The sequence below is a fragment of the Tyto alba genome, unplaced genomic scaffold, assembly GCF_018691265.1.
Source record: "Tyto alba isolate M040663 unplaced genomic scaffold, T.alba_DEE_v4.0 Super-Scaffold_1, whole genome shotgun sequence".
Classification (NCBI taxonomy): domain Eukaryota; kingdom Metazoa; phylum Chordata; class Aves; order Strigiformes; family Tytonidae; genus Tyto; species Tyto alba.
The window spans coordinates 18,836,805-18,853,508 of NW_024881261.1; the positions used below are offsets into that span (position 1 = coordinate 18,836,805).

The window sequence follows — 16,704 nt, forward strand, 5'->3', positions numbered from 1 at the left end:
GAGAAAGCGCGAGCCACCCTTTTCCGCAGGCACGGGTACTTGGCAGGGAGCATGTCGATGCACAGGCACCGGAGTCCTCTCCCAGCAGGGACTTCAGAGGCGGCCCTCTGCCTCTAAAAGCTTTCGGGTTGTTTCTGGTGATGCCCAGAGGCCATCAGAGAATGCAGTCCCACCACCGGGTGTGAGCTCCATGGGTCTCCTCTCAATGCAGGGAGACAGACCTCAGCCACCACCCAGACAAGGATTCAGCAACATGGGGGTCCTGCCTAGTATCCGTACACTAAGTTTCTTGCAGTTCTGCAGGCTGTTGTTCCCCTTTGCTGTCTTGCACCCATAGCATATGAAATTCCTGCTGGGCACCCATATCCAGGTGTGCGTTAGGGCCTGGCTGGCATTGTTCCTGAGAAAGACAGACATGGCCTGGGAGTTGGTCTTGAGATTCATGGCTCATAGGCCAGGGGCAATAGGTCAGAGCCGGGTGGCCATGCAGAGTCAAAGGAGGAGTAACCAGAAGAAGAGAGATCCCCTCATCAGGAGATCAAGTGTCTCCTGGTGAGGACACAGCACCTATGTGAAGGAGCCAATAGTGAGCATGACTATATGAAACTTCTGTACCATTGGGTCAACCCTAGTATGCTTTGTGATCTGTGAAACATAAACGGTGCTACCAGTCTGACGGGTAAGTGTCAAGACCTATTAAAGTTTGCAAAACTCTTCTAATAGCAATCCTATATCAGAAAAATAAATAAATAAATAAATAATCAACCCATATGGCTTTCCAGCTCTTTGGCATTCATTAGTTTTGCCTTACCATTTTTTTTCTGTAACACTTAGGGGCTGCTTAAGTTCCCTATAAAATATTTAATGTAGTTTACTGTAAAGTCTAAAGGCTGAGGACTATATTTTACAGAGTATTGATACTGCACCTAGCACTAATTTCAATTGCAGTCTCTAGGCAGTATTGTAAAGATTCATTATTACCATGAAGATCTGTCCCTATTCTGTCAGTTTTCAAAGAAGGTCCATTCTTAACTACCGGTTTAACATAGCTGGTGTTTAAATAACAATTTTATTTTTTTCCATCAAAAATAATCAAACTAGTCTCCAAGCAAATAAATTTTTTAACTTGGACTTTTAATTAATGTTTTCCATTTTGAATGGTGCTTGATCCACTTTATTTAACCAGCTCAGAAAACATGTAACAAATAAGAATGGTTCTTTTTCTAAAAAAAAAAAAAAAGAAAAATGGAGCTGGGGTTGGGGTTGCATGAGAAAATATTTTGTTTAGGAATGACAGTTGTAGGCATTCTCTCATACATTGTAATATTTTCCATGTGTGGCAGCTTGTTTTTCAGTGGTACAAATATGTGCAATAAAGGCTAAGGATAAAAATTAATCTAACAGCTTTTGCAGCAATGCTTTTGATGGTTTCACTCGATTTCATATTTCTGTGGATACTGCTGTTAGTTCTGCAGCTTGCAATATGTGAAGCATAATTCTCAAAGGTTCACGGGGTTGTAGGGATTCAGTAAGAGATGACTGATTTCTCCCCCCACACACATTCACTCCACCCCACACCCACTCACCCACCCACCAGCAAAACATAATGCTGTACTATTTTTGGTAACAGGGAAAGGGCCTCCCTGTGAAAACAGAAAGCAGTGTATTTCTCAGTTACATCACTTTGCAATCTAATGCTGTGTTGTGCTCAGTGTTTTTGTGGTGATGCAAGTCTTTTTTTTTTTTTTTTTTTCTTTTTTTTTTTTTTTTTCCCTTCAGCCCGTTGGATTTTCCCCATCTTACAGCACCTCGCAGGTCTCTTCTCTGAGCAGTACGTTGCCTGAGTGAGTGGAAACATACAGATCAGCTGCAGGTTTCTGTCTACAAAAACAGAGTGAAAGAGAAAGAAAAGGGTTGGGAAAGCAGAGACAAATATTGACCTGGACTTATAGAAAGACATCCAATGGCTGAATAAAGAACCCCTGTTCATGTTTTGGGATATTCTTTCAACTGGCTGGAACGAGAGCGGATCAAAAGAATGGGAAATGCCAGCAGACCCTTTAGAAGAATTGCTTATTTCTTATGCCTTTTATCTGTGCTTTTGCTGACTGAAGGGAAGAAACCAGTGAAGCCAAAATGTCCTGCCTGGTGTACTTGTACCAAAGATAATGCTTTATGTGAAAATGCCAGATCTATTCCTCGCAGCGTTCCGCCTGATGTTATCTCACTGTAAGGGCTGTAAGCATTTGGTTATTTAATTTATGATTTAAAATGAACTAGGATGTGTGGTGTTTTCAGTGCATACGGAAGGATGCTTGCTGCAGGGAGTACCTCCAGCATTCAGAATCATCAGCTAATGTGTTAAAATTGTGCTGCATTCTTGAATCCTGATTTTCACATCTCTTTCATCTGTCTGTCTGTCTGTCTGTGTATGTGCACACATGCCATTTCATACCTTTTTCTATACTACAAGAAACCTGTAACATTTTTTTTTATTATTTTAACTTCTAGAAATAAATTTCTCTGTGATGACCAGATCAGTATTATAACCATGGATGTATGAGACTACATTAATATAAGGTTGTTTTTTTCTTCTTTCCAGATCCTTTGTGAGATCTGCTTTTACTAAAATCCCAGAAGGGAGTTTTTTGCTCACACCATCTCTGCAGCTTCTGTGAGAAATATTTATATGATACAATTTTTGTTATGAAATGTGTATGCATCCATAAATGTTTTAGAAAGGGTCTCAGTGTTAATTTTATAAGAAACTGCAAGAGAAGATTCATTAGATGACCAAATACAAGACTTTTAAGTAATTTGAAAGATAGTGCATGTGTAATTTTTTTGAAGTGTATCTGCTTAGTATTTTGCAAGGCTATCTGTTGTCAGTGCTACTTTGAATGATTATATACTGAAGCTTTCAGTGACAGAACATATGCTATCTTCATTATACTTTAATTAAAATTAAAGTAGGGACTTGAGCATTGCAACAACTATTCATATTTATTTTCTGCAGTCCTGGGGCCTGATCCCAGTAGAAAGCTGCCCATTTGCAACTCCCATCGACTGTGAGCTCAGAACCCCTCAGATCAGGCCCTTCACTGCAGTGGGACAGGTCCTGAAGTAGTCCTTTTCCATGTAAAATTGCCATTGACTTCTGTGGAAGTTTAGTAACTTCAGTGGGAGTTTTGCCTTCATAGTACCTGGTTTTGACCCTATTTGTTATTTCATGTTCTTTGAAAAAAACCCCACAAAAGTAATGAAGATTTTCTTTCAATTAAAAAATTTAAGCCGTTATTTCAAAATAAAATACTGCTATGAGGTATATGCAGGAAGAGAATATTTTGGGATGTTTAAGTATTAGATGCATTTCGATATAGGATTTTTACAGGCTCCCAGGCTTTCCTAGAAATGTGGGCATGCGATTATATAATTGCAAGCTATACAGAGGTAGAGGGGGTGTAACCTGAACTGTTTATAGTGGATGTGCTGCCAGCCTGACACACACCCAGTTTTGTCTCAGAAACCCAGCAAGACAGACTCCCTGATGTGGTCAAAATCAAAATCAGACACCTGTCCCAGACTGAGTTCCCGAGCACTCTAGGTGTGGTCAGAGGTCTAATGCTGATGTATTGGAACCCTATGGCTGTTAGATTAAACTGCTGGCACACCGAGAGCTGAAGCCCTGACCCTAGCTGTACTCTGCTACCTCAAGTGGAGCTGATAAGGAGGTGCAGATGTACTGTACAATTTTGGATACAGGGTAAATAGGTAAATGCAGTTACTATGGAAACCTAAATGCTTTTCCATGGTGCTTTATTCTGGAGAAGCTTCTCCCAGGTGGTCACAGATCACAAAAGGGACACATTTCATGTAATTTTTGCAACGGGCCTTTCAAAGGAAAGAAAAAAGAAATACCAGCATTGGTGGAGCTTGTATCTGAAGAGAGTGAGTAGGACATCTTCTCTCTTGGCTACGATACACCACCTACACTTAGCGATCCCACTGCCAAGGAGGCAGAACTGGGCAGGGTGGAGTAGGACAGACACAGTCATCTTATTTTGAGTTATTATAGCACCTGGCACAGTGGAGTCTGGCAATGGCTTATGACATTTCAGTAACAGAAATAATTTGCATGGTCTGCTGTACACTGAAAAGCATGTTCTAAGGTGCTGTTAATAAATGCTTCTAAAAAAGCTCTGACCCCAGAAAAGCAGGTTTTGTTCCATTATGGGTTTTGACAAGTGGTCTGTTTTACAGATATATTTCTAACATGGTAGCTGAGCTGCTTGCTATCTTTGAAAAGTCAGGCTGCTGATCTAAGCCAAATGACTCCTTAACATGGACCATAGGAGCAGGATTGTATCTGTGGGGTCAATACTCCAGTTTGTATATGGGAAGGAAAAATTTCCACCTTTGGTAGAAGATAGTAAGGGAAATAAAAGTATGGAAAACTCAGGTTAATTAAAAATTATGCTAAGTTTTAGCTTTGCATGATTATAGCCATATTAGTAGGTTTAATTTAGCCAATAGCAAGATTTAGCAGCCAATATGTATTTCTATGTAATAGTCTCCAGCATTATATTTTTAAAGTCGAAATGGAACTGGTATCTCCAGTATGCCAGCCACACATTTCTGAGTGTGGAATATATCTGCCGCTATTATTATTTACTACTGTTTCTACTGTAGTAGCGGCAATGGTCTCTAGAAAAATCATGGTCTCGTGCTAAACACTACTCATAAGTCCCAGACCAGGGCAGCTTTTCCTCTTGAATAGTGTGGATGGTATGCTCTGTGCTCTTCCTGTGGCAACAAAAATACAAAGGACCTACATGGCTACAGTGAAGTAGCAGCGAGTGTTCCCTAAATGTAGATAAAACCTCCCTGCTCTCATCTCCAGCAGTCACAACTGTGTATCAGCAATGCACTGAGGGTGCCCTTATGAACTGATGACATGAAAGCCCATAGAAGGAAGGGAGGTAGTCATGGCACCAGGATCCGTACCTGCTAGTGGTGTACAGTTCCTGCTAAGCAGTATAGTCCCTAGCTACAGTGCAATATCTTCTGCCTCTGTCCCCAGAAGTAGCTAGCTGGCGGGTCACAGATCAAGCAAATCTGGTGTTTGGGGTCAGAGAGTAGGAGAAAAGTCACTTCAAATACACATGATACAGCCATTGGGGAGAGGTATGAGATGGAAGGCAAATGAGCTCTCCAAGTGCAAGACCTATGCTATAAGCCTGGCAATCTCTAAAATAGCTACACTATTTAAAGAGATACCACCCTGTTCTTTAAATTACAAGGAGGGTAGAATGCAGAAAAGAAAAATTATCAAGTGAAATCACATCAGAAAAGTAAAATTCGTTGCAGGGAGCAGATTTACTAAATTGGTCTTTTGGTTCAGAGATTTTACAAAAACGCTTATTTTCTCTAAGAAAGAGAAGCATTTATTTTTTCTAACAAAAAAGAATTTCCCAATTCTATTTTCATACATATAAAGAAACATATTTCAAGTGGAAAAAGCACAGTCTGCAATAGCGAAGTGAGAAAATAAATCAACTGCAATTTGTTCTTAATGGGAACTTCAAAATAAGAGATTAACTCATTAAGTATATTAATTAATACTTGGAAATCTTTCATTCCTAAGGATGTCATAGCGTAAATCTATTTATCCATCAGGTCAAACTGAATAAAATATAGATGTGCATCTAGTATTCCACTGGGGTAAAGTAAAGTTCATTGTATTTGACAATGCCTCACCATATTAAAAGTGTGGCAGTCCAGAGCTGAATTACAATGGACAAATGCAAACATGGCTGATAAGCATAAATAAAGCTGGAAAAATCAATGCTAGTCCACTTCTAATGCTTACAAAATTACATGAAGTTAAATGTGTTGCTGTTTTTTTTTACTGCTAGATGGATGAAAAATACATGCCCACACTAAGAGCTATCTCCAGCAGGTATAATGTGGTCTTAAAAATAGTTCTGAGTTGAACACTGACTAAATTAAGAGATTTTCCATTTTTTTTCTCAGTAACTTCTCAGTACCCTCAGGTCAAATATGATCACAAGTTTAATTCATAAGTTAGAGGATTTTCCTGCCTGTCAGTGGTGCAAATTCAACCTGATGTCTGGCTAACCAGCAGGATACTTTCCCTATGTTGTCATCAAAAGTAAGTGTTCTTCAAGACAATTTAGACCTCTGTAGTACTTGAACATTTCATTCTTGTCCAAGTATGTTTCCAGTGGCGCTTGTACAATCCCATTGTTTTACTGGCACGATAAACCCATGTTTACATCCCACAGAAGTCAATGGAATTTTATCAGATGGCTCCAGTAGGCAAAGCAATGAGTTGTTGGGTCCTTCCCCTTGCACCAGCCTATGGTGCAATATTATAATCCTGTAGTGCTTGCACAGAAAAAACTGTGAAACCAGGCAGTGGAAATTTGGCCTACCATGGCTTGCTGAACTGTTTTCTAAGGATGCTAATAACTTAATGGTCTTTTGTTTTGCCTCTCTTTACGCAGGTTATTTACATCCAATACTTTTGATGTTATTAGTGATGATGCTTTTATGGGCCTTCCTCATCTAGAATATTTGTGAGTGGACAAAAGTATATTTCCTGGCATGATTGAATAGAGTGGGTGGGCTTCCAAGTTCCAGGCATTGCTTTGACCAGAATGACTTTACGACCCGTTACAGGTTCATAGAGAACAACAGCATTAAGTCAATTTCAAGAAATACTTTCAGAGGACTGAAATCTTTAATTCACCTGTAAGTAAAGTGGTTGAATACATTACTTGGTATATTTAATATAGTAACTGAACCACTGTTGAATTTCACATTTTGATATATAGCTGTTCACATTTCTTTAAGTGGTATTAATAGTCATTTAACTAGAATGTTAATCTTTGTGTTTCCACCAAAGACTTCCAAACTGTGCTATGCGTAGAAGGCCAGGACACAAACAGCTTCCAAGCAGTACGTGTTTGGCAGTAGCTCCATGAAAGAGTAGCAGCTCTTTCTCTGCTCAGAGCACTGGGGATTTCCAGCTGAGCATGTAGGAGCAGGGAGAAAGCAGGATGGGTCAGGAAGCTTAGCACTGACAAAGCAAGTCCCAGTTTGGGACTTGGAGAGGAGGAAGGTGGAGCTGTGGTCAGCACTGAGGTGCCATGGCTGTGAGAGGCTGAGGGGTGGACACACACCTCCTCCTGGGTACCCCAGTCTGGTGTGGATCCAGGAGAGTATTACAGCCATTCCTGGGACGGGCCATCACTATCTGTACCTGTGTCCAATTCAGCCACTAACTGTATCCAGCAGAATTTGGCCAAATCAAATTTTTAAATTCCCACCCAGAACAATTTTAAATAGAAGAGTTGCAACAAAACACATTTATTATGACTTACTGATCCACTTCTTCCACTTAACTGTAGGGCATAGCAGCTTTTAGATTCCAGCAGGATTGGCTCAAAGCCCTGCACTGCACCCTGTCCTCTCCTGCACATGAGCAAGAGCATCCCACAGCGAGATCTGTCACACACTGATACCGAGGTCTGCTTAACATTTCTTGTGTTGCTGCTCAGCCCTTCAACAACCCAGGAAAAACGGCCAACCCTTGCCCTCTGACATACTGCAGCCCCCTTGCTGCGTTAGCTGAGAGGGGAAATCAGTCAAAGGCACTCTGGATGCTAATGCAGCTTTTGGGAGCAACTCTTCCCATGCTCACACCAGTGGAGGCATTTCTCACACTGTGCTCAGCAGGTGAAACGCACACTGTCAACAAATACCTGTAACATTTCACTGCAAACACAAGACTAGCATCCTCATGCTTAGAGCTAGCAAGACAGTTTTTAGACAGGCTTTTGTCTCTTATCTTATACCAAGTTTATCTTTTAGCAATAATTTTATTTTAGCAAGTGATAGATTTATTGAAAATACAGTATGTACTGTAAGAAAACATAACAAATACGAAATTACTGTAAGAAAAGGAGGCTAAAACACCTGGTGTGTGCCTGACATGGGTTTATACTCATCTCTGAGTATTTGCATTCTGAAGCATATATCTTGGGAGGGGTGTCATAGGCAGGGGAGTGGATTCTGACCTTTTGGCCTCAACACAATAACCTCCAAGAGGGTTTTTAAAGAGGGTCATCTAACTTTTTCTTTCATATATTTTGATACAGGAGAGAAAGCAAAGTTTCCACTATAAATAGTTAATGTGTAAATATAATAGTTGAACTGCAATTCACCACATCCTTCACCTCATAGTAAATGTACCATAAAACACTTTACTCTTCCCTTTTTGGTCAGAACAGACAAGAATCATAGCTGGCTGAAACCAAGCCTACTGTGACTACTGGTGTGCATGGCTCTGGGTCTGAGGAAGAAGAAAGAGAGAGGAGAGGGAAAAAGGTATATAAACAGGTTGTGCACATCCCATAAAAATCCATATTAGATGTATAGGCATAATTATAGTATTGTTAAAAAAAGGCAGATAATTGGATAAGGCTGGTAACTGGGACCCTATCTTCAAAATATTTATGCACATGAATAGCTTTATATTCACAAATGGGCCCAGTACATTATTTATCATATTCATTTACTTATTTAGTAGCTGTTGCTGCCAGTGAGCAAATTGCTTTTCTAACACAGAGGAAGGCACAGTTTCTTCTCCACAGAGCATACAGTCCAAGAGTAACATCTTGCCTGTTAACGTTGGTTTCTGGGGATTCTTCAGCAGTTTCATAAGAGAAAACACGAAAAAGATAGAACCACATTTGAGGAGCCAATGTGGTTTGCATGTGCTTGCATGCACATTTTTGGGACACAGACTTGTGCATCATGCTGCTATTGCGCATGGAGTGCTATTCATGAAGACAATGAGAAATTTGCAGAAAATAACTGCAAAGGCAGGTCCATTAACCACAGAATGTGACTAGTTTAATCTGCTTGCAGAACCCCTCCCCACCCTTTGGGGAGAATTGCACATACTCGTTAAGAATAATCATTTGGCACCCTGAGGCATTTCTCATTTAAGAAACAGGAGAGTACTTGTGTACATAAAAATATATTAAAAAGAATCATAGTAAATAAGCATACAAATGACTTCCATGAAGTTAGAGGAGAAGATGAACTTTGTTCTATTTATTCTGTTCACTTCCTTTTCACTACAGAACTTTTGCAATGCAGTAAGCTATCCAAACATTTGTATTTTTGCAATGCAATTAACTGATAATTATAGTGTGTCCTTATTGTAAAACAAAGCCATCTGGTATTTATCGGTATGCAACACAATTTATTTTCTGCTTAGAATAGATTTAAGAACAGAAAAATTAAAGAAAAATAGCATTTCTTTTACTGATTTACTAATTTAATGTCAAAATCTTACAGTTAGGATTGGACAATAATTTCTATGCAAAATATAGAATTTTGATTGCATTTCTTTCAGAACTGTGACCATAAGTTTAACTGCATGTTTGCTTCAACCTTTACTGTCTTATTATAAATCAAAAACCACGTACAGCCCCATCTAGGCAGTGTTTTCTAATATATGCTTTTTAACAGTGGAATATAAAATGCATAATTTTAATCCAAAAATTGGCAAATGTGTAAACCTTGTTTAAATTTTTCTGTCAGTCATATTCCCATGGCAGTGGTGACCACTGCTACTTCCAAGTATATCATCCCTTTCAGTTTGTTATATAATAATATATAAAGAAAATATGGGGCATTGAACCTGCCTCAGCTTGTAAGTCTGCTTAACTTTCTTCATATGAGTTGCCTGACTTTTAAAGAATTGCTCAAGCGTAAAATTGAGCATAAGTGAAGCACATGATACATACACCAATGTTACAATCAGATGTACTTTGAAAGTGGTGAAGTCAGAATGGACTAATGGCATCATCCCATATTTACTATTCCTGATAAGGCAAATGCTTATTTTTAAATGACACAGCAGACCTAGTTTGTCTGTGCCTGTTATTGAATTTAAGTATATGCCTAAGTGGCTTTGCTTGGCTAGAGAATATGTAGTTAATAAATAACTTTTATGTTTACAAGTGAAAACGGAAGAGGTTCTGAGTCCTACTAGCTACAGATTCTAGCTGGGACCTTAAACTAGAATGATTTCTTTCCATTGCCATTTCTTCTCATAAGTAATAAATAATTTTGTTAGTCAAAAGAGGCAGAAGCTGTACCCTACATTATTCTTTTCCTGTCATGCCTTTAGTGACATCTTGGAGAACCCAGACCTTTGGTGGACTCACACAGACATGTTTGACTGAAATGTAATATATTGCTTGTTCAAAGCCTGTTCACATTTCCTTGTCACTTTTACTAGCTAGAATACTCACTGAATTTAAATGAGTTCTCCCAACATTAAAAATTGGGAATTGACAGCAGTTTTTTGATGTTCTCTCTCACACACACATGCACATTCCAGGAAAGAAATTCATGCTGATCAGCAATTTCTTGTCTATTACTGCACATTCCCAAAAACTATGAGCTACACCTAAGTCCAACAAAATGAAACCTAGTATTAATGTCTTCCTTCCAGAAGATATACAAGAATGTGGGGAAATTGCAGCAATATGAACACCATGTATTGATATCATAATGAAAACATCAGTAGATCAAATCATGACTGATTATTTTAAAATAATGGTGCTGGCAAAACAACAGAGGTGATTGCATCTTTTACCCTGCTAAGTGAAGTGTTGTAAATGCTGCAAGGCTGCTGAAAAGTGAGAAAGCAGGAGGCATGGCTTTTTAGTGTAAGAAAAAGTCACAAAGTAAACAAGCTCTTCTTAAAAGCAATCTTTTAGAACTAAGTGCTGGAGAATACCAGGGTTCTTTAGCTTAAGAAAAAACCCCCACACAGCATTACACCTTGCAAAACTGTGTAATTTCATGAACTACCACTGATATTGAAGTGTCTTCTTTTACAGGAGTCTCGCAAATAATAATCTCCAATCGCTTCCAAAAGACATATTCAAAGGCTTGGATTCTTTAACAAATGTGTAAGAAAGCAATTAATTAATATATTAATTATACTAAAAATATAAAGAGATTATTTTAGAGGACATTCTAAGTAACCATTCAAACCGATAGCCAGCAATGGGATCTTACTACTGTGTAGAGACTACCCAATATGGGTAGGCTTGGTTTTTGTTTACTGTTGTTGATAATTTGCTTTAATTTTGAACATTCTACCAGTTGTGAAGATAAGTAATACTGTTAGTAATTATGCAAGATAGCTGCATGTTCATTAAGACTTAGTGAATAAGAAGGAAGTATCCTTAGGGATGCATGAGAGAACATGGCATGAGTGGAGGGTGGAAGATAATTAATGGAGTAACATTTCTATGTGCAAATAATTTCTGGGAAGGCTATCTTTCATCACAAAAGCATGTGTCTTAGAAAGTACCACATCCCATATTAAACCTAATTGCAATCAAACCAAAACATGAACTTGTTTAAATATATAACTTAAATACCAGTAAATTACAAAATATAGATAAACAGATAAATCTTATAGTTGCTTCACTGGAATATGTGCTGTTTACAACATATCAAGTTCTGGTTTACCTGATTTCAGATAATGAGCGCAAAATTTCCTTTGCCTGCTCCTAGTATTAATAAGGTAGGCTGAATTTATAGTGTAGAGCTGCAGTAGTACGATGTGGAGATGGTCAGGGTGTCTGGTAGCCTTACCTGGCACGAGTGATTACGGCCGGGTGGTTACACAGTCTGGTGCTGGCCCGTGCCTGTTCCTGTACATAAAATCTGAAATCTGACCGAAGACAGCTGTAAAAGACTTGAACAGAACCCCTTTGCTTATGTCTCCTAAAGCCCTAAATAAGTATATCTAAAGGAGATAGCAAATACTGACTGGCTGACCATCAGGTTATGTTCATTCCAGTTTTGTTATCTAGAATGCTGTTATTGAGAAAGGGTAATCGAAAAGAAAAAAACTCCCAAAATATGGGGCCAACAGTTTGGTAGGCTTTTGTGTACCCGCAAACTTGGAGAAATCAATAACAATTTCTTACTGACCATCAAGTTAAGTTCTCCTTGTTTACCCTAACATAATTAAATCTGTGTGGGTTCCAGTATGTAGATTTAACTATGGGTCAGGACAAATGAAGCCAGGAAAGCATCAATTAAGAATAAGCAAGAGGGCACATATTTGACAAGAGCCCAGTTTGTTCTTGTCCTGCAAGGAGGAATAAATCAGCTGACTACTTATTTTCAATGCATGATTTATTTGTTGTAGAGATCTTCGAGGCAATGCATTTAATTGTGACTGCAAACTGAAGTGGTTAGTGGAATGGCTGGCCAGCACCAATGCAACAGTTGAAGACATTTACTGTGAAAGTCCACCAGAATATAAGAAGCGCAAAATCAATAGCCTCTCTCCGAAAGAATTTGATTGCATTATTACAGGTAATGTGCTTCAGATTATTTAATCTTGTTAAATTAAAGTCAAAGCTATATATTTTTTTATTCTAGGGACCATTTTTGCAGGAAGTCTGCATACTGGATGGAACTTCCACTAAAATCAGTATGAATTCTGTGCAGGTGTAAGTCTGACATGCAAATCACTTGGGAGTGAGGTCTTATATTCCAGCTTCTATTCAGACTTTAATATGTTATATAAGGATTTGGAGAACTAAGACATAAAACCGCACCTCTTTTAATTGAGGAAGATTGACAAACAAGTTGCAGTACTCCTTTATCAACAGGAAAATTGGACTAGTGATTAAATACTGTAATTTGTAATAAATTGGTATCTGTTAAGCAGATGTTTTTTCAGTACAGTACGGAAAGTATCTCTATAATTACCATATGTTGTGTGCACTTTTGCAGAATTTGAAGTTTATCAGACCCTGCCTTACCAATCTCTGTCAGTAGATACTTTCTCATACATGAATGATGAACATGTGGTTATTGCTCAGCCTTTTACTGGAAAATGCATCTTTCTTGAATGGGACCATGTAGAAGTGATGTTCAGGAATTATGACAACATTACAGGTATGAACACAGCTCGATAAATAACATTACATCAGCTGATCCAAAAAGTGGTGCTAACCCTGTCTTTTACTTTTCTTTTTATAGGTACTTCAACTGTTGTGTGTAAACCTATAGTTATTGAGAGTCAGCTGTATGTCATTGTCGCACAGCTGTTTGGAGGCTCCCACATATATAAAAGAGATATTTTTGCTAATAAGTTTATAAAAATTCAAGATATTGAAATCCTTAAAATCCGAAAACCCAATGACATTGAAACTTTCAGGATTGCTGAAGACTGGTATTTTGTTGTTGCAGACAGTTCAAAGGCTGGTTTCACCACGGTTTACAAATGGAATGGGAATGGATTTTATTCCCATCAGTCTCTGCACGCCTGGTACAGAGATACTGATGTGGAGTATCTTGAAATATCTGGCAAACCACATTTAATTCTGTCAAGTAGTTCCCAAAGACCTGTAATATATCAGTGGAACAAAGGAACAAATGAATTTGTTAAGCGTTTTGATATCCAAGATATGGAAGATGCATATGCAGTGAAACATTTCAAAGTGAAAGAGGATGTATACATTTGCTTAACAAGATTTATTGGGGACTCTAAAGTAATGAAGTGGGGTGGTTCAGCATTTCTGGATTTACAAAGGATGCCATCCCGAGGGTCAATGGTATTCCAACCGCTTCAGATAAGTAATTATCAATATGCCATCCTTGGAAGTGATTATTCTTTCACTCAAGTCTATTATTGGGATGCTGAAAAGGCAAAATTTGTGAAGTTTCAAGAATTAAACGTACAGGCACCAAGATCTTTCATACATGTCTCCATCGATAAACGAGATTTTCTCTTTGCTTCAAGTTTTAAGGGAACTACATTGATTTATAAACATGTCATAGTTGACTTAAGCGCATGACACTCATAATTCTGAGATTACATCAGACTTTCTACCATAAGTGGACAAAATGAACTAAATGCATGATGACTCTCTTATCTTACTTCCAGATGAATGCCTTTAAAAGTTGAGATTGCTAGAACAAAGTATTACTAGTATCTTCATCTTTAATTGTCAAGTCTAGTGGTGTTGGAAGTTGCATTTTTTAACAAAAAGAAATTAAATTAACTGTTCTTTGCATCCACAATATGTAAATACGTGTGCAACTGCATCTGTTGCTATAAAGAATATTAAGATGTACTTTTCCATTTATTTATTCACCTGTTTGAAACAACTGCCAAATAAAATGTTTACATTTTGTGTCTTTCACATTCCAAATATTAATTTCAGGTGATACTTTTTATTTGTGTATATATTATACACACATAAAATAAACCCGAGAAGGCATATTGCCCAGTGCAGTCTTGTACTGCATGGAAGATCAGGTTGGTTTTACATATAACAAGAAGTTCTTGATAAAAATACAGCATTGAACACCAACCCTATAAATTATCACCTGGACATATCTTTACATTTATGCAAAGCTTTGCTGATTTAAACAGGAATCAACTGAGAAAAAAGCATTCAGTTATATAGATCCCGTTGTAGGATAGAAGGTTCAGTTATATAGATCCAGTTGTAGGATGGGGCTTTGTACTGTGTATAGCTGGAAGTACTTGATTTTCTAAATATTTACAAAGAAATCAACAGAATAAAAGATGATGTAAAGGTCTGTCTTTCTCCACCTCATGCAGAAGCAGCACAAAACAAATCTCTGATATAATACCGGGGCTGTTAACTGTGCTGAAAGCTAGAAGCACAGCTTATTTTTCAGCTAGCATCATTCCTGTATCTGAATTGTCACACATCACTTGCATGAATTTTATGTGTCCCTGTCAAGTCTTTCCACAACAATTGCAATTATTTAATCTGCAATTAATTTATTGATTTTTCTGAATTAATCTACTGAATGTGAAGTAATTTTTTTTTTTTCCACTATCCTGCAATGAAGTTTAGTAACAGGTACTTCTGAAATTCAGGGAACTTTGAATATGGCAGGACAAATTCAGTTGGTGTAGCACATGCAACTCCAGGAAAGCTACTTCTATCTGTTAAATTATGCCAAGTCTGAATTTGGCATAAAAATCTATTACGAACTCAATGTTAAAATAGTTTTTGTTTACTTACATCTAGTGCATCACTTGTGAGAAACCTATACTGCTGCTGAAGATCATTTGGTGCGGCTCAGGAAGAGAGCTCAAGTTGATTTTAGACACCTTTGCACTTCACTAGAAGTTATCAAGCCTTGTGCTCCAGTGCCATCTTTAAAATATACACATGAATACTATCTACATTTATACACATTTCTAACATTCACAGATGTTGACTGGCAAATAAGACTTATCATACAATGCACGTCAGCTAATCACACAAGCCAATTCTGCAAGCTGGCTGCTCCCTGTACTCACAGAGACCCCCAAATCAGCAGAGCATTATGGTGCTGCTGAAAGCACCTGCAGCAGAAAAATAATCATCATGAAAAAAGACGTATAATGTATATTTTAAGAAGCCAGTCCTAAACAGTATGCTTCTGTAATAAAAAAATTTTGGTTTTTTATATTAAATGTTATTTGAAAAGAAGAAAAAAAAAAAAACAGGTGAACAATACTACTTTAGTAAGTGATTTTTTCTGATACCTTTTTATCCATAGCTACCTATACTCTGATCAGTATTTGGCTTAATAACTACCTATTTCTTAAGTATTTACAGCGTGACTAAAAAGATTTTAAACTATGTTTCACAGTTGAAATTTTTCCTTAATAAATATATTTCCAAAAATCATCTTGATACATCATCACTTGCTTGGCATGTTTCATTTATAAATTTTTAGCTTTTACACGAGCATGATTTCAAACCCCAGATGAACCCAAATAATCTCTTATTATTTCTCAATGTTGGCTGCACATCTGTGACTGCCAGCTCAGTTTGTCCATCTCTTCTTCAATCTACCTTGCATGGCAAAGGAATGAAATGGGAAGTCATGAACCAGTTTCCAATCTACCAGCAAATCATGAAGTGTTTTCTACTTCATCTTGTCTTTTGTTTTGGTCTTTTACTTAAGGTCCTATTGAATTATGTGCACTGACTTTGATCTGATTTCTGCCATTATACTTGCCGACATGCACTCTCTATCAAATTACATGGATAACGGCTATGTATCCTTGTTATGGACATATTATGGACATCTGGCTGAGTTTAAATGGAATTGGATAATCTTGCTAATCTGCTAGCAACATTTATTTACAAACACTATACCCCAATACATTGCCTCACAATTGTACCTGGGGAAGGTTGTGTTTCATGGAATTACATTTCAGAGCCAGCCAGCTACATGCCCTGTTCTGTAGTAGTGCTATGATTGTTTTCCTGACTTAACTTATTCTGAAATCGTATGACAGACTTACGGGAATTCATTGTTACTCCTGGGTTCAAGGATGAGTTTAGAAGCCTGCAAAGGTGTGAGTCACTAGAATTTCACATTCATAATACCTGTAAAACTAGCCACAGTACAGTGGATGGTGGTAAGGGATTAACTGCTGGATTAATCTGCTGAAGTACACAACTGTGTTACCAGTTTGGTTGTTCCTTCAGGAAATTCTACCTGTAGCCAAGCACTAATGATTTGGGGAGTTCTTAATGTCTATGTCATTTTTAGAAGGTCAACTAATCACAATAAAGTGCTGAATCTAAA

General features: G+C 37.8%; 1 protein-coding gene across 4 annotated transcripts in view; it reads left to right on the forward strand.

Annotated features, from left to right (window-relative positions):
- The window catches only part of LGI1 (leucine rich glioma inactivated 1), a 34,105-nt gene extending 17,401 nt beyond the window's left edge, over window positions 1-16,704 (forward strand). For 3 of the 4 annotated variants that reach the window (XM_033000613.2, XM_033000697.2, XM_042794019.1), the window contains exons 2-9: window positions 1,780-2,229; window positions 2,603-2,674; window positions 6,528-6,599; window positions 6,703-6,774; window positions 10,947-11,018; window positions 12,275-12,444; window positions 12,868-13,032; window positions 13,117-16,704. In XM_033000613.2, the coding sequence (XP_032856504.1) occupies window positions 2,039-2,229; window positions 2,603-2,674; window positions 6,528-6,599; window positions 6,703-6,774; window positions 10,947-11,018; window positions 12,275-12,444; window positions 12,868-13,032; window positions 13,117-13,934 (1,632 nt within the window). In that variant the 5' untranslated portion in view covers window positions 1,780-2,038 and the 3' untranslated portion in view covers window positions 13,935-16,704. Of the gene's footprint in view, window positions 1-1,779; window positions 2,239-2,602; window positions 2,675-6,527; window positions 6,600-6,702; window positions 6,775-10,946; window positions 11,019-12,274; window positions 12,445-12,867; window positions 13,033-13,116 lie in introns of those variants that run through there. The other variant, XM_033000774.2, reaches the window with a different exon arrangement.